We start from the raw sequence: 18,334 nt of genomic DNA, 5'->3' as shown, positions 1-18,334 counted from the left end.
TAGTTCTCGAAAGCACTGGGATGTTTAAGTTCGTAATTACTGCATCGTGGTCACTGAGACCGCGTTGCGCTGATACTTTGGCCACAATGTTGGGGCTGTTACAGAGGACAAGATCCAGCGTAGCCTGCTGTCTAGTTGGAGACAATACGTATTTGGGGTAACAGGATTAGCCCGTGAAACAAACTATTGATTCGTGATTTTTTATTTACTGCCCCATCAGTTGTCCAGGTTATGTCCGGGAGGTTAAAATCACAGCCCATAAAATCAGCATCATAACGCACCGATAAAATATCAGCAAGGCTTTTAATTGGTTTTTCGCTATTACCGGGGGGGGGGGGGGGGCGGTAAAAGGATCCAAACACTAGTTTATGGGCCTTTGGGAGGTGCACTCGACACCACACTGATTCCGCATCATTCTCAAATTGAAGTTCTTCACTGGGAAAGTCGTTTGAAATTAAAATAAACACGCCTCTGCCATGTCGGTGTCTATCATTGCGGTAGGCGGTAAACCCCCGTGGGAAGACTTCTCAGTTCGTGACACTTTTGTCTAACCAGGACTCGGTGCCTAATACAACGTGTGGCTGCACAGTTGCTACCAAAGAAGCGAAATGGTCTGCCTTATTTTTAATGCTTCTGCAGTTTAATAAGAGCACAGAAAGTCCTTTAGGTCCAGCGAAAGCGTCGATATGAATTCATTGTGTCTTATGTTGCGCTTCTCATTCCCCGTCATTAGAATGCGCAGAATTTCTCAGTAATATAGGTTACTTCGTGTCAAAGTCACAAATATACGTGTCGCCATTTATAATTTCCTTATTATATTTGAGACGTACACGAAATTTCTTTCTTTGTCGTTTTTTTGGTATAACTACACATAAGACGCCGTTTTCCCTGGACAATGCGTCTGAAGTCTTTCAAGATACTAGAACTACAGTCTGAATTTTTGCGCATTTTGTAGTACACACCTTCGTGCTTTCTATCTTGAAAAGTTCGCTATGATCGGCCGGTTTTTCCCTTTCCGGTATGCTCCCACTCTATGCGCCCTTTCAATAAGTACTGTATCAGGTTTTAGGTTGTCTTGGCAAACGTCACTGACTAGTTCTTGAAATGCTTGCGGAGGTGGCTCAATGGGCTTGAGGAATCCGGTTGGCTTCACGGGTGGAACCTTGCGGTGCTTGCAGTCCCGGCAAGTGCGGAAGTAATATGCAACGTCTGGACCCAGGCGAGCCAGTAGTGCTTGTCTTGAATTCTGGCTTGTGTTCTAGTCACACGAAGATGGCCGGAAGATGGTTTGGTTCGCCATGGAAGGCGTGAAGAATTTCGTTGCGTAGGGTCACGCGGACGACCAGCAAGTGTGGCCTAGTGTTGGCAGCGGATTTATTCGTAAATTGAACACTGTTATGCATGCAGAGAGACGAGAAAGCGCGCCTGAAGGCTATAGGAACTCTGCGGCTGGCACCTTCAAGATAAGAATTGACGCCGCGGAGATCGGGGTCGGCGCGTTGATGCCAGGCGAAATCGTTGGTATGTATTGAATTCAGGAATATTTCGTTGTCAGCAGCGATGTCCAGAGCTGGTTGCACGGGAGTACACGATAAGTAGTAGGTGTCTGCGTGTGTGCGACCGGATTTGTAAATGAAGGCAATATCGAACTCTTGAAGTCGAAGGCTCCATCGTGTGAGGCGGCCGGAGGGATCCTTCAGGTTGGTCACCCAGCATAGTTCGTGACGATCGGTAACTACTTCGAAAGAGCAGCCATAAAGGTAAGGTCTGAACTTCGAAACTGCCCACACGATGGCTAGGCATCCTTTTTCAGAGGCATACTAGTTGGCTTCTGTCTCCGAGAGTGCGCGGCTGACATAAGCGATGACACGTTGTTTATCCCGCTAAACTTGAACGAGGACAGCGCCCAAACAAACCTAGATCGGATCGTTGTGGACCCTTGTGTCCGCAAGCTCATCAAAGTGCGTCCGCATGGGGGGTAGGGTGACTTAAAACGCCTTCTGCAGCGGTGGTTCCCATTTGAACGGTACATGCGCATTTGGCTGATCAGTAAGGGGTGAGGCAATTTAATGACATTCTCCACGAAGCGGCGGTAATACGCGCGCAGCCCGACGAAGCGACTAACTTCCTACTGGTAACTCGGCGGTGGAAAATGGGCAATTTCGGATGTTTTTTCGGTATAAGGAAGGACCCCTTCTTGATTCACGACATGGCCTAAAAACTTTAACTCTTCATATGAAAAATGGCATTTTTCGGCTGTTAGAGTAAAGGCCTGTTGACGTTAAGGCCGGCAGTACCGCCTCGAGGCGACGCAGGTGCTCTTCGATAAACGGGGCGAAAACGATGACGTCGTCCAGGCAAACCATACAAATTTGCCACTTCTAATCCACAAGAACGGTGTCCATGAGCCTTTGGAATTCGCGGGTGCCGAGCAAAGACCAAATGGGATCACCTGAAACTCGTACAACCCGTCTGGAGTGATGAATGCCGTCATTTCGCGTTCCCTTTCGTCTGACTCAATTTGCCAATATGCAGATTTCAGGTTCATGGAACAGAAATACCCGGTGTTGCATAAGCGATCCAAGGCGTCGTCAATTCTGGGCAGCGGATACACATCCTTTTTTGTGATGCGGTTTAATCGACGGTAGTCAACGCAGAATCGTAAGGTGCCGTCCTTCTTCACAAGCACTACAAGTGCCTCCCACCTGCTCCTAGAAGGGCGAACAACGTCGTTTGCGAGCATTTCTTTCACTTGTGTGCTGATAGCCTCACGTTCTTTAGTAGACACCAGATAAGGTGACTGTCGGAGTGGTGGGACATTTTCATCTGTAATAATGCGATGTTTCGCAAGATGCGTCCGCCCGACGCGTGGCGACGACGCGAAGGCACCTCGGTAGCGATTGAGCAGTTCCCGGACCTTATCTTGCTGCTCGAGTGGCTGGGCTGGGTTAATGTCGTACGTAACACAAGCAAGTGTGTCGGGCTCTGTTGTGTAAGCGTTGTTAAACTTTGCACACACCTAGTTTCACTAAGAGTGCCAATATAAGCCGGAGTAGTCCCTTTGTTAAGGTGTTGGTGTTCGTTGCTTAAATTGGTGAGACGAACGCTGACCTTGCTATTTTCAAGGAAGACAACCGCCCTGGAAACGGAAATTCCTCCGTCCAGAAGCAACAGCTGCTTGCTTTCCACGACACCGTCAATTTGCCGTATGCTCTTGAAACCGACGGTTACCATTACACAGGAACGAGCAGGCATGGTCACGTGTTCGTCTAGAATGTGCAGCGCCGCTGGGAGAAAACTATCGACGGATATGCCCTTCTCGGTGGAGAACTAGATGAACTGCGATTGCAGATTAATAACGGCAGTGTTTTCGGTCAGAAAGCAGAGATGCCGAGTCTGACATTCCAGGGAGCCCTCGGCTAGCGCTACGAACGTTGCCAGGAATGTTTGGTTAGCACGGTTACCCGCGACGTGCACGTTCCCGTAGGTGTGATCAAATGTCCCCCTGCAGTGCGCATCTGTGGGCCGTCCCAAGCGGTTGTGACCCTTTTTAGTGCCGCGGCGAATTGTCCACTGAGCACAGAATAATCGGCGCCGGTATCCACCAGCGCGGTTACATCGGCGCCGTCAACCGAAACAAAGAATTCGGCAGTTGATGGTGTCTTACTTTGGGGATGTCAAGGCATTAGGACTCGGCTGTGGTGCGTCGAAGGAGTCCGGCGTCAAGGAAAGGCGTCGTGGCCACGGAGGGGTGCGTCAGGACATCGGCTAGTTTTGAGGTACGTGTGCTGATAATCGTCGGTATGGCTACGGGATTCGGCGTTGGTTGGGAATTGTCTTGTGGCGACGGAGGATCTTGCACATTTTGTCGTTGAGCAGCGGCGCCTCCAGAGGCCGCTGCATCTAGTTTCCCCTACGGGGGCTCCGAGACTGCAGCTCTTGTCCTTGGGAACTGTAGCGACGCGGAGATGGTGATCGAGAGAAACGGTGCTGTACGGAGTCCGCTTGCGAGATGCTATCCGCGATCTCCTGCGGTTGTTCTCCACACATCGGACGAGTACAGCCGACGGAAAATCATCTAAAGCCAGTATTCTTGTATGGGCTGCGGCGCCATGCATGTCCAGCCTCATCGCAGTGGTAGCACAGCGGCTGATTGTCTGGCGGTCTCCAGACATGCGTTCTGCGGCGTCCTAGGCGCTGGGGAGAATTCGGCTAGAGAAGTTCAGTGCGTGTAGCGGCGGAGGCAGGTGCGTCGTAACGTGGGTTCGGCTGGGACGGAATGAAACGACGTGTGACGGCGGCGTAGCTGAGATTGGGGCGCTGTGGCTGCGCAGGGCAGGGTAGTGGTGCACTCGTGCCGAAAGCTTGTTGCACCTCCTCACGAACAACGTCAGCAAGCGTGGCAACCTGAGGCTGTCCCTTAACCGGAAAGAGCTTCGCCAGTTATTTTCGCACTAAGGATCGAACAATATCTCTTAGAGATTCTGCCGAATTCATCGTGGCTCCATCCACAGTGGCAGTTAGCATCGATGCTGCTGCTCCTTTACAAAGTCACTGGAGGACTTTGAACCAGGCCGGTGAACAGCTGCTCATTAACCCCTTTCATCAGGAAGCTCACCTTCTGTCCTCCGACATGCTTGAGTCCACACGTGGAAAGAGTCTCTTCATTTCCTCGGCATACACCGTCACACTTTCGTTAGGGAGTTGATTTCGGGCCTTGAAAAGCAGGTCAGCCTTCTCCTTGCGTAACGTGCTGTCTTTGGAGACTTAGAGGAACTCGGTTTTGAGCATAACCCACGTTCGAAGGACAGATTCATTGTTTTCAATCCAGGTCCTCGCGTAGTCTTCCAGGGCGAAATAAACATAGCGCATCTTGCAGTCAGCGGCCCAACCATTGTAGAAGGCCTCTTGATTGGAGCTTTCGTCTGCACGAGCGCTCGCGTCAATATTATAAAAAATATGAAAGGAAAATGGTTTAGGCAATGAAAATTAGGTATTGAATGAATAATGTAACGCTAGGCTTTCCGCTCTGGATCAGAAACTTAATGATGGTTGACCCATGCAGGGAACCGCGTTAACCTTCCTCTTTAAACAGCGAAGTCTTTTAACGACGGGGTTCGATGTGGCGCGTCAGGTCGGCACGCATTTCAGGGGGGAGTACTTGCTCCTTGCTGAGCTAAGTAACTAAAATTTGTTCATTAGCGAAGTTTCCTTTTACCCATAATCCCCACATGCAGGTAAAGTGAAATAAAATCCTAAAGAAATGGTTTTGCGGTTCACTTCTGCGCCAACCGCCGTGAATATCTTTCTGCCAGGCTTGAACACTTATTTGGAGTTAAACAGACTTGAAAATAAAACCATTATGACATCACGGAAGTCTAAATAAGAATAATATTATTAGGGTGGTGAAATTGTTATTCATATTTTAAAAGCTACATCGTGACTGCCAAAAATCAACAATCGAGCTCGTCGCTTGAGCGCTCTAAACAGGTGTCTGGACGACTGTATACTGTTACTTTCTTTTTGTGCGTAATGTAAAGCTAAGAAGCACGATCCTCTGTTCTGATCGCGGCTTCTGCAGCTCGCTGTGGAACATGAAGCCATTATTGAAATTCAACCTGGCACCCACTTACAAGAGTGGCAGCCAGCTTTTTTTTTAATAACGTAACTGTGTTCTCTTCAAAGTCTAATTCGAGTTCGTGCCCTGCGGTACTGTCGTGAGATAAAGGGTTGTATATGAGTGGAACTTCGAGTAGCTGCATCGAAACCGCCATTTCACGAGTGTGCCTGGTGTCGAGACAACACTCATATCTGCAGGCACGACAGTTTCTGTGTTTCGGTCCGCTGCGTTCCTGTTTATCGAGAACGCCGAACACTTTGCGCTGCGATGTAGTCACATCCAACAATTCTGGGAAAAGTATTTTTGGGTGGGAAGTAGTTGACCAACGCATTTTATTTTCAGAGAGTGTAATATTGCACTACAACAGTCAATACATCCGCATATCACCCAACGGCAGTCTTGAATTTCTTTTTTCTATTAAAGTTTAAGCTGTCATCAAACTCGTTCCCCATTGGCGTTCTATGGGAGTCTTAACTGTTCAATGAGATCGATGGAAACACTTTAAAAGTAAGAAGAATGAAGTTTCAATATTTCCATAATAGCATCCTATAAGTGTCCAATATTAAGAATTTTTTTCCGAGAAGGTTTATTTATTTATTTTTTAATACCTTCAGGGCCCCTGGGGCATTACAGAAGGGAGTGTCATGAAACATACATACATAAAAATACAGAAAAAATTATGAACAACGCAGGAGACTACAGATTGCTGGGAGTAAACATATTCTTCAAGAGCAGATCTGAAGAAAACAGAGTTGGTAATTTAGGCAATTGAGGTGGGCAGGTGATTCCATTTATTGCTTGTCTCGGGAATAAATGAGTGAAAATGTGTTCATGCGAAAAAGGGGATGCCTACTTTAAGAGGGTGGTCTCTACGGGATGAAGTGTATTCATTTTCAGCGAGAAGCGCTACTTTAAGATGGTGATTGTGATGATAAATTTTGTGCAAGAGAGATAAGCGAGACACTCTTCTTCGTAAGGAAAGAAGTGGAAGGTTCAAAGTAGCTTTCATAATTTATACACTGGATAAACGAGAGTAGGTGTGAAGCATAAATATTGCACAGCGATTTTGTAAAGACTCCAACGTTTGAGTGTGGCATTCAAGACCAGAATCCCACATCAAGCATGCATATTCCTGTTTTGGGCGTACGAGTGATTTACAGAGTTAAAGTTTTAAAGTGGACGATGCCGTAGTGAAATTTTGTCTTAAATATCCAAGCATGCGATTGGCGTTGCTGCAAATGAAGTTGACGTGTGTTTGCCAGGACAGATAGTCGGTTATGTAAACGCCTAGGTATTTTTGAGATGTTGCGTGTTCTAGGGAAATACCTTCACGGTATTTCACAACACAAACACAAGGTGTGTTTCAGGGAACTCACATTGCTTTGCACTTATTACGGTTAAGGCGCATTTTCGAGGTGTTATACCAGCCTGATATATTTTTTTAATGTGAGAATGAAGTTCGGCGGAATCAGAGATAGAAGAGATTCTTCTGGAAATTACGCATTCATCGGCGAACAATCCAATTGAAGAGTTAATGTGGTCAGGCAAGTCGTTAATGTAGAGAAGGAAAAGTAATGGTTCCAGCACAGAACCTTGGAGTGAAGTTCGCGGTGCTATACATTGTTTTGCCGTATCCGGTTCACGTTAGTGGAATGCTCATTACGTTCTTTCTCTTGTGCCCTCCGCACAACTGCAGAGAAGGGGGTGTGTCACACTCGCTACCCAGCGGGATAAGGGGGCGCCGGATAGCGGAGGATTACGGGAAAGGTCAAACTCCCTCCAGACACGGATACGTTGGGTCGCATCCTGTTGTGCACGTGCTTGCGGCGAGGCGGATCCCCGTCACAGTGCGTGGCTTTTGTCCCATGTCTGCAGCGGCGTGCGTTGACAGGTTGAAGCGCGGTCAACAGGATATTGCCACGCTAGCTGCAGGCATGAGGAGTGACGATGCTGAACAGATGAGTTAAGTGACTTTCCTTCAACTTGGGTCAACCGGACGTTCAAATAATCTGCATGATGGGAAAGTGAGAGTGTTCGCAAAGCTCGCAGCAGGAAGGCGTAATTCTCCAAAATATTGATGGTTGAAAGTGTACATATGTGTACAGTGTTTGTCGCGATCAGTTACCTTCTTTCCCCAATCATTGATTGGTTGTGCTGTCCTTTCCGAATTATTGATTGGTGATGTTTTCCCTTCCCCAATAATTTATTGGGTGGATGTTTGTGCAGTTACGTGATATTTTATTCTCCCCACCGAGGGCGGGGACATACGGTTTAAAACCAGCTGTTTCGGCAGGACCGAGGGCTGGTTTCGTCACGTAGAACTACGAGTTAGTCAAGTGTAAATATGTTTTCTCCTTGCTTGTATCTTCCTTTGTGTTATTAATTGTTATTGAAAGTTAACCTCCCCAGAAGTGTCCTCTAGCAATGTGATTGAGCAATTCGAATCTGCAAGACAAGCATCCTTCAACAATCATCATCAACCCAATTTCCCTCTACAAGATCCAGAGGGGACTTCAAATCTTGGGGTACAGCGGAGTAAACTGGAGAGGGAGAAGAGTCAGTTATTGGCATATACAAACTGTGTTCTGTTGAGAACAAAATATTCGATCCATGATTAAAGGTTGGGATAACTGTTAAGCCTGCTAAGCTTCTAAAAAAGTAATTGATGATTAAGGAGATCAAATGCTTTGGAGAAATCTAGAAATATGCAGTCGATGTAGGATACAGAGTTTATGGCAGCAACAAGGTCATCAGTGAAGAATATGAGCTGTAAGTCAACTGAAAAGCACTTGCGAAACTCAAGATGATGTGGTGTAAAGAATGAGTTATTTTCAAGAATATTAGCCATGTTGGAATCGATTATATGTTCGAAGAATTTGCATAAAATAAGGAAATTGGTTTATAGTTAATGGGTGAAAGCGCGTCACCAGACTCAAGTAACGGTACCACCTTGCCCATTTTCCAATCGTTTGGTAACACTGAAGAATACAAAGACTGAGTAAGCAGTTTATAAAGGATTATGGACGAGTACACATCAGTACTCTTCAAAAACTTGTTAATACCGTCTAAGCCCGAGGACGAAGAAAGTTCTAAGTTCCCAATTAAGTTCTGCACACCGTCCGAGGCAATAAGTACAGTGTGCCTTGGAGGAAAATTCACGTAATCGATAACAGGCAGGGAATTAGACTGCAGTCGCGAAAATACATTTGCAAATACTTCATTAGGTGCATCACAGCGTTTTTCACTAGGAAGAACAACGCAATTTTCATTGCATATAAAGTTATCATGCTGGATTTTGCGCCACTAATAATGTTCCAGAATTTTTTAGGATCTGTAACCAGCAAAGAAGGCAGGATCGTTTGAAAAATTTTCTCGTTTAACGACCGCCATTGTATAGAGCCTTAGCTGTCAGATAGGCAACCGAGACACCATGCGTACTGCTAAATTTCGCCTTGCGAAACAATCTCTTCTTTTTATTTAGTAGCCGTTTTAAGGAAATCTTTAACCACGGGGATCGCTGTCTGCCCGATATTACACGTAGGGGTATGTATTTATCTGTTTGGGAATTGACTTTTTTCTTAAACAAAGGCCAGTCTCCTTCGAGAGTACGTGCAAAAATTTTTTTTAGGTATTCATTCAAAAATGTTCCGAGTTCTCAATTTATCGAAACGAAGTCTGACTTTTTGTAATTTTGCGTGAACTTTGTCCCTGGCGTGGAGCGAGTCACGGTGCCTGCAAACGAGAATAGAATAATACTGTGGTCACTGAGACCTGGTAGAAAATTGAGTGAATGAACAACATCGCGCGAAATAGCCATAATCGGGTCTACGATATTGGAAGTAGCTGGCGTGGTTCGTGTTGGTTGCGTTATAATCTGCGAAAAGTTGAAATCAGAGAAGACGTTTAGAAATGCTGCGGTTACAGATGACTGGTCTGGCGCAAACGGAACGGGGGCGGAACAACTTATTTAAGCTAATTAAAATCAGCCAGCAGGAAAATAGGTGAATTTGGGAATCTGACGACGATATTATTTTATCCGTCATGAAGATCGGTGCAAAAGGAGGATGATGAAGTAGAGGGCCGGTAGCATGTGCAGAAAACCACGTCACAGTGGTTAATGAAAAATGCGCGCACTTTTTCTAAGGAGGAGACGATAGGAATAGGAAAACTGCGAATATGGTCTGCAATGGCAATTCGGACACCTCCGTCATATCTAAGAGCACGATCATATTCATATATACTAAATGGCTGTTCACAGTTGAAAAGTTCGTTGTTTAAAATCTTTTCGTTGAGCAAAGTCTTAGTGAGCATACAAACATTGGCGTTACAAGTGTGAACGTGGGAGCACAGGTCATCACGTTCGTTCACTAGGCTTAGAATGTTTGAAAAAAGAAAACAAATTTTACTTGCACAATCACAAGCACAGTTTTATTGCCAAGATAAAGGTGAATCGTTTTCAGGAGATGCAGAATCGGCAGCACTGACATGCGCAGACGTATCACTAAGATTATCATATTCGCGTTAACACTGTCCGTCGAAGGGAGGTAGATAAACCATTTTTCGTTGAAGAACAGCTTGTTGTATCGAATTGAGAACTGCTGACCGCTGGCTTCATAAAAGGCACATAGTTTTTTTCGTGATGCACGAGTAGCCGGACAGTAGTCTTCGCAAACACTGATGCCTGATGATTTTAGTTCTGACCTATCGGCAAAAAATTTTTTAGTTGGTTTTAAGCCCGATAACTTGGCTATCACCGGACGACACTTGTTTGGAACAAACTTGCCCAACCTATGTGCTCGGGTAATGGTTTCTTCACCTAGCTGCATGTTTAATGACGATAAAGAAGCGTCGCGAACATTTTTTCCGAATCCACCTATGATTCCGACTGCTGATCAAGAAAAGCGCAAAACAGCGAGTTTTCACGAATTGATCTGTATTGGAGTTCGTCTAAACGTCTACTAGTGGCGCTCGTTTCGGTGTGAATAGCGTCCCGTACTGTACAGGCAATATCATTTCCGTAGTAGGAATGTGAAGTAGCAACTTTAGCTTCCACAGCATTTTGTCGGTCACAAAAATTGCTCATTAGCTGTTCGAGATTTAGTTGTATTTCAGTCATTTCGCAAATCTGGGACAGGACTTCTCAGTAATTTTTGTGCATTTTGCCATTCAGAGCTTTCACTGAAGCTATAACGTCGTTATGACTCTTACTAGGATCATCCTTGGGGGGCCGGGGTTTAGTTCGATATCCCCACCCAAAAGAAGCGATTTCAACGTATGCAGACATTGAGTACCAGGGCTAAACAAAATATTTGGCCATGGAAAGAGGAGAAAGTGTGTATTGTTTGCGCGTTTACAGTGCAAGGAAGGATTCGGACTAATTTGCATATCAAAGCAGAAGAAGTTTGGCGCGTCCGCATAGCTGCTGCTCTCTCATGCCCACAGAGGAACCAGGCGTGCAGTATGTGGTTGAACGTGGTTCGGGGACATGATGCTTCCGTCGATGGGGCTTACGTCAAGGATGAGGGCAACGTGAACCGACACGCTTCGGGTGGTAGAAAACGTCGCAACTGGACAACGCTCATCTGTCGGTAGCGATGTGCTGCGCATGCGCCGCAGATCCGGCGGGATCGGTGAGATGAAATCTGGCGAAGGACAGCTGGATCCGCAGGCCAGTAATATCTGCATCAGAAAGCAGAAGTTTTGGCTCGTCCGTATAGCTGCTGCTCTGTCATGCCCACTCATGGCATGTTGGACATGTTTGAAGGTCGTGTAGCATACACGACGCTTGCGCTCGACAATACCACGAAAACTCTACGGGAGCCGCCCCGGTGGCTCATTGGTTATCGGCTGCCGGCCAGAAAGACGCGGGCTCGATCCCGGCCGCATCGGAAGCAGTTCAATGGAGGCGAGGTGCTAGAGGCCCGTGTACTGTTCGACGTCCGTGCTCGTTATTAATCCCAGCAAGTCGAAATTATCTGGAGGCCTCCACTACGTAGTCCCTCATAACCTGAGGCTGTTTGGGGCGTTAAATGCTATGAAAACTAAACAAAAGCTCCCCGCACAAAATGCTGTAGTAGAGATACGCCCTCGAAATTGAGGCATGAGTGTCCTCTGAAAGTGTTGCTTTGCTGTAGGAAGTGTAAATATACTGTGGAAAGCAGTAAGTAATTATCGCTGGTATGAAACCTTTCAAGAAGACAGCACTTGATTCCCACAGTAGCATGACCGCTGAAAACGGCACAACCTTGCGTGTCTGTAAACGTACCGTAAAATAAAGTTTTCCGTGTGTGTCCGCTGCTTCGACCCCCTAACCGTCAGTCACCCCAGTCGAATAGGGTCGTCATGGTGGAATTGAAACAACAAAAGGTCTTAGAACTCATGCTTTCCGTTGCTCTGGCGGCGGTAAGAAAAAAAGGGGTGAGAGAAACGAGCAGAAAGTCTGCTCCCCCTCTGAACTCGTATGTTTCGTGGGGGCACGTCGTAAAGTGCCTCACTGCTTACGGTCACCTCGAAAAACCTAGAAGTGCGCACTCGGAACCACCAACGCGCATGATGTATTCGTGGCGTGGTACCTTCGTGTTCTCGCGCAGTTAGTCGTTGCAACATGCGGGCGAACTAGCGCATCCAGCGTTTTCTTCCGTTGAACATGCATGCGCATCCCTTCACATGTATACAAGAAGTCAAGGCATCGATTACTTAATAAATGACGTTTTCTGGACTTGTGCGTATTTCGGTGTGTATTTATTCTGTCGCCTTTTCCGGTGTTTATTTCCTCTCAGATGCGCACCAACTAGTCAAATAGGCCACGTTTCTTTACGTCTGTTTAATTGGTTGGTTGGTTTATGGGGTTTAACGTCCCAAAGCGACTAAGGCTATGAGAGACGCCGTAGTGGAGGGCTTCGGAAATTTCGACCACCTGGGGTTCTTTAACGTGCACTGACATCGCACAGTACACGGGCCTCGAATTTCTCCTCCAAATAAATTCAACCGCCGCGGCCGGGATCGAACCCGCGTCTTTCGGGTCAGCAGCCGAGCACCATAGCCACTGAGCCACCGCGGCGGCGTCTGTTTAATTGGAAGTGTTTGCAAGGCGTGCTCAAGATCGGCGATGCAAAGGGAATTGTAGTTGAGGGATATTTTCACGGAGCTTGAAATGGGGTTTTCAGCTCTCAGCAACGTTCTGAAAGTTGCCTACTGGTGTTATAATGGCAACAGACGATGCATACCCAACGTCATTGTGTGGTGCTCGGCGTTACTCTGCCTCACAGCATTATCTGTTAGATCTCCGCTCAGTTTCCGCTATGCATGCAAGCGAATGTACCTTGTCTTGTCGGCCTTCATTGTCTATCAGGAAAATTCTGTGAAGAACAACGTTACGCGCAAATGTACTACTGCGTGAAAGCCTCACGCAGAGTGCACTTGTAACATGCCTGACACAAGGCTTATAAAAAAATAAAATCAACTGGAGCTTAATTTCCTGCGAGTCTCAACGTGCGCCCGGTGGCGCGAACTTTGTTTTTAGTTTCATTTGTTGTTTATTTACGCACACCTGGAAACAAGATGAGCTGAAGTCTTTCTTGGATTTTAATTAAAGTAATAGAGGCAACTCACATGAGTCAACTTCTTCGCGACGCTTCCACGTCTGCTGCCTGTGAAAACCGCAATAACTGTGTCCGTTGCTTCTGACGGATGAAACCAGCATGAGGACGCCGTATACACAGTGGGGTTTTCACTCTTTTTGACGTGTCGCAGAAATATCGTTTTAACGTTGTGTTATGAAAGTGCCTTTGTAGGCCTTTCTAAGATAGTGCACTAGGATTTCGAAATTTATTTTGATCGCACACAAAGCTAATTGACACTTGAGAAATCACGCGCTTAGTTAGGCCCTTTTAATGTCTTCAGGACTTAGCACCGCGGCGCATAAGCCGAAGCCACGGCACAGCGCCGAAAGAAAATATTCATTGCGGTTAGCAGAGACTGCAGGCGGAGAAGCGCCTCTGTTGAACACATACAGGCTCGTGAGAGCTTGTTTATTAAGGCGAAAGCCTTGAATGCCTCATCGTTGTCGACAGAAGGCTGTCAGCAGAAGCTTGACAGCAGAGGTGCCACGCACTTTTGGCGGGTGTCCACCGAGATATGAGAGACAGTAACTGAGTAACTTACTTTCCTCAAATACGATTTTCATTTTCTCCACTACGGCCCCCCTTTCTCTTTCTTCTTTCACTCCCACCTCCTCCCTTCCTCTACAAACGAATGACGGGTGTCCACCGAGATATGGAGACAGTTACTGCGTAATTTTCCTTCCTCAAATGCAATTTTCATTTCCTTCATTGCGGCCCCTCTTTCTTCTTTCACTCCGACTTCCTCCCTTCCTGTACGGTGCGGTTCAGGTGTCAACCGAGATGACAAAGAATTAGTGCGCCATTTCCTTTCCTCAAACAGCGTTGCGTTCAAAGGGCAAGGCATCTCGCCGAACGGGCGGTGGCGTTCCGTGGACTCCCTGGCAGAGCTACAACACGCTGTCACGTTCCACTCCCAAAAGCGAAGCTTAAGCGAAATTAATTAGCAGTTAATTAGTATTTAGTCATTAATCAGTATATAGTCATTAATCAGTAATTAGCCATTAATTAGTAATTTGTCATTACTTTGTAATTAGTCACTGTTTATGCGTGACGTCATCCAGTTGGGACGTAACCAGTGCCGCAGAGGCAGTCAATGTGGCGCGGAAAACGCTTTCACCTCTACGCACTTTAGGTAGTCAAAGTGCCCCCTGAATCTTTTACATATACTCTTGTCTCACGTAGCACGACATAGCAGAAGTGGGTACATATAGAAAGAATCAGGCCATTTCGATTGCTGCGAATACTTTCACTTACCATCATGAAAGGCTGGCGCCCGCTTTGGGCTGTGTGCAATGCAAAAGTGCCAAAAAAAACAAAACGAATGATTTAAATGTTAGCAGCACCAGTAAGAACAGAGCCTGCGCAATCCGTGTGGCAGTCAGAAAGGGAAGAAGTGCACCACAAAACAGCATTCAGCACAATCTGGAGCTATTCGTTCCTTTTTGGAGAGGCTGTAATACAATGCCCCTTCAGCGGCTCCACAGAAGGAGCTAATGCATGTTCGCTGCAGACGCGAAGGCCCTGTCACACACAGCATCTGGTGGCACATGCACCACTTGCGCCGACATGGCTGGCACCCGTAGACACTGGCTTTCGGCTGTTGTGTTTGGAGCCTTGGATGACCGTACACGTAGTCGCCCTGGCAGCACCGTGCTGAGCTGAGGTTCAAAAATAAACTGCAAACGTTATGCACGCACTAGCACTAGCATGATTACGCCGCAGCGGCATGCAGAACAAGATCACTGAATGGAAAACGTAGATTGCGCGTGTAAAAAATACCTACAAATCCTGAATCCTATCGAGGTAATTAATAGGGCTTCTTTTTAGTTACAAAGAATATAGTTATGTGGTACTAATACCCTCTGGCGCATGTGCAGTGAGCTGATTATAAGAATGCTTTTACACCCTTGCAACAGCGATGTTCAAGCTAGGGAGGAAGAGGAGGAAGACAAAAAAATCATTTTTTTCGGCTTTTTCTGAAAGTGTGAATTGCTCATCTGTATTCAAAAATAATTCGACCGAGTGAAAGAAGATGAGTTGTTCCCAGTCCTCGTAAACTACTCTTCGGAGCGGTAGATCAGACAAATTAAATTTAATAGCCTTCGCCGTAACTCGTTCCCTGACATTCCTTGTGGCGTGTTTGATCGGCGAGACGGGCAAGTGGCGTTACCTTAGCACACCGATTACATGTCAAAATGAGGTGAGAACAGAAAACTCTCATAGGTTTCCGTAGGTTGGCTGGCGACAGTAGATATAGTAAGCGAATGCTGCTCCAAATTGTCCAATATTACCGCCCAGAATACCGTAGAAAGCGCTTTCAGCGACGGGGAGAATGTCGCAAAGTTCTGCTATCTGCGCCCCTGGAGACTTCCGGAAACGCCTAACTCTTTCTGATGTCATATTTAATCGGAAAATGTGGCACTGGATTCGGAAATAATACCGCAGACGAACTTACTACATGCGGCACCTCATCGAGCGGTGTGGCACGGCTATGAGAAACTGGGAGGAATATATCCGTTCGGTGGCGCGTTTCGCAAATGGCGGTTGGACAGCTTGCTGTCCAACGCAGGAGGCTGCCCTGTTGGCAATGCGAAAGCAGGAAAACGCTGCAACGTTGTGAGCTGCTGTAAGCCAGAATGCTTTCAATGACGAAGGCCAGTCAGAATGAATAATCTGTGCTTACCTGTGAATTTTCAGTCGTGATTAAGCAACATGCATCAGGTTTACGAAAACATGGGCTTCACATTCGGCATCTACAGCGCAAGATGTTCCTTCTAAAGAAGGATTAACCTGAATTGATTTACTTTTTTTTGCAGCAAGTGTGACGCAATTCTTTATGAGTGTTCTTAGACCGCACTATGTTTTCTGCGCAGAAGAAAATCCGCTCTGAAGAAGTGTTCAGCTGCTGGACCCTTGCTTCGTTTGACAAGCATTACGCCGCCCCGGCTTTCGGCTTCCGATCGGTGGAGGACTTGTATGAAAAGTGCACCCTGAAGGTACGTGCAGGGGAGAAAGTAACAAATTACGCCCTTTGGGAGGAGCAGGCGAAACTGAACTTTTTACTTTGAGTAGTTGTGGAATTTCCAAAGCAGGCCTCAGGATATGAGGGTTCATCAGCACCTTCATTTTCTTCTGCGAGCTTTCAGTAGATGGCGAGTTTGATTCTCCCCTGATGTGACTGTTTATCTTCTGAGCAATTACACTCTTGAAAGATGAACAACGAACAACGCCAGAAGCTTTGCAAAGTATTTCCTACATGCAGATATCCCCGCATTATACGCTGTGTTTGTGAGGTGGCGAAACTGAAGAGAGCATAAGTGTACGGTTTGTTTTAGGATAGTAGGTAACTATGTATAAGTCCACAGTTTTCTGGCATTTTACGAAAACTGGTGGCAACTTTAATTGCGGCAGTACTCCCTGTGGCTCATTAAAGTTCAAAAGTAATAATGAACCCCAGATCTCTGGAAGGCCAGTCCCCATACCCAGTGTCCCAAGTCAGCAGGCCGGCATCGCTATAAGCCCGTTCCTTGAAGATGGCGAAGGCGGGGCGATAAATCACTAGGGCCACCCCATAGGACGTGCTGCGCGGTGGCTTCACTAAGGGAATCGGGACAGAACGGAGAAGTGTCTGAAAACGGGATATAGAATCACGGCTGACCGCGCGAAGTCTGAATCCACGAAGTATAGTTGTAGTCCAAGAGATGATGACGTGAAAGCTGAACCACAGGCACGCTGGACTGCTACCCTATAGTAACCCTAGATCGAATCTCTTGCAGGGAAGGCTGGGCACGGTGCGGCGACCGCTGGTCTTCCTCGTGTCGGCAGACGACTCCCTGAACCCCGAGAGTACCCTGCCCGAGGACGAAGTGCTCAACTCTCCTTGGCTGGCCGCCGTGGTGACTCCCCGAGGGGGACACATGGGGTTCGTGGACGGCTGGTTGTGGCCCCGCCAGCCCTTCTACGTGGAAAGATTTGTGGCCGCCTTAGCCGTGGGACTGCGCAAGGTTGTGAGGGCGCGCGGCATTCGGGCTCTTCATACCCTCGGGGACGACGCCTTCAGGAGGGAATAAAGCTCGGGCAAAGTCCAACGAGTTGAAGGCTATTGTTCTTTTTCTTGCTCAGAGCTTCTCATTGTGGAGCGCACTTGGCCCCCAGCCGTAGGCAACGCCGTCGTCTAACCAGGTCATGCAGTAACAATAGCCGCTTTCATTCGAGGCACAAGGTCTCTTAATCTTTTTTTTCTGTTCACTGAATTCACTGGAGAGATTAGATATAGCTTGTTGGTCTATTGCTCCTAGCTTATATATTTTGGTTCACACGTTGCATTTTACTGTATGTTTGGATTAACATGGTTCCGCGAAAAAGAGGCAACCGTGAACAGCACATATGAACGAAGAGTAGAAATTTTTATTAACGATCATATTTTCGACAAAATGTCGTGAACCTAAAGACAAAGCCGTGAGGGATTGTGGATAGCGGGCTTAGTTATACTTGCCCCTGAATCCTCCTTCAGAATCAGCAGTCGGATATTGCGTGACCACTGTTTAAACCATCTCTGTTTAAACCTCTGTCGACATACAGGTGCTTTTTTTTTTGCACCCTTCGCCTCTTCCTGGATACTGGTACGTATGGGGGCCATGTGCTTCGTACATACCGGCTCCTCTGCTAAAAGTAAAGACATATCTGCGTTTTCATGCCCAACATTTTGTCCCCCTATGATATTTGGCACCATAGGATACATTGCTAAACGTCTGGTAGAGCCGGGACATTCTTTTTTTCTTTTACAAGGATGAGTTCTTGTCAGACACATACTTTAGTGTTTCGCTGCTGCTTACGAACGAGATGAGTAGAGAGATTATTACTGCAGTTATATAAATTCTTGCTTCGCTTCCTCGCCATTGCTTGAAATGATGGCACGCTAAGGGCGCAATGCGTGCAAATACGCTGAATACGCTGAACATTGCATAGGCCTTGTTCCCAGGATGGGTCGTCAAAGTAACTAGGCTTCTTATCCGGAACCTCTGGCGGGACGGATGCCAACTACAGCGCCCTACGGTTCGTTGAGGCGCACAAGGTTAAAATGGTATTTTGG

At 46.8% G+C, this 18,334-nt stretch overlaps 1 protein-coding gene across 1 annotated transcript in view; it reads left to right on the top strand.

Moving 5' to 3' along the window:
- LOC149354006 (protein ABHD1-like) overlaps positions 1–17,312 on the top strand; it is a 35,295-nt gene extending 17,983 nt beyond the window's left edge. The window contains exons 4-5 of the mRNA XM_089575904.1: positions 16,116–16,238; positions 17,019–17,312. Coding sequence (XP_089432030.1) covers positions 16,116–16,238; positions 17,019–17,312 — 417 coding nt within the window. The remainder of the gene's footprint in view (positions 1–16,115; positions 16,239–17,018) is intronic.
- Positions 17,313–18,334: the final 1,022 nt, after the last annotated feature.

This window comes from Amblyomma mixtum, chromosome 3 (genome assembly GCF_055824585.1).
Source record: "Amblyomma mixtum isolate Tamu chromosome 3, ASM5582458v1, whole genome shotgun sequence".
Taxonomy (NCBI): Eukaryota; Metazoa; Arthropoda; class Arachnida; order Ixodida; family Ixodidae; genus Amblyomma; species Amblyomma mixtum.
Note: the sequence above shows the minus strand (reverse complement) of the source record. Positions and strands in the feature narration are given on the sequence as shown.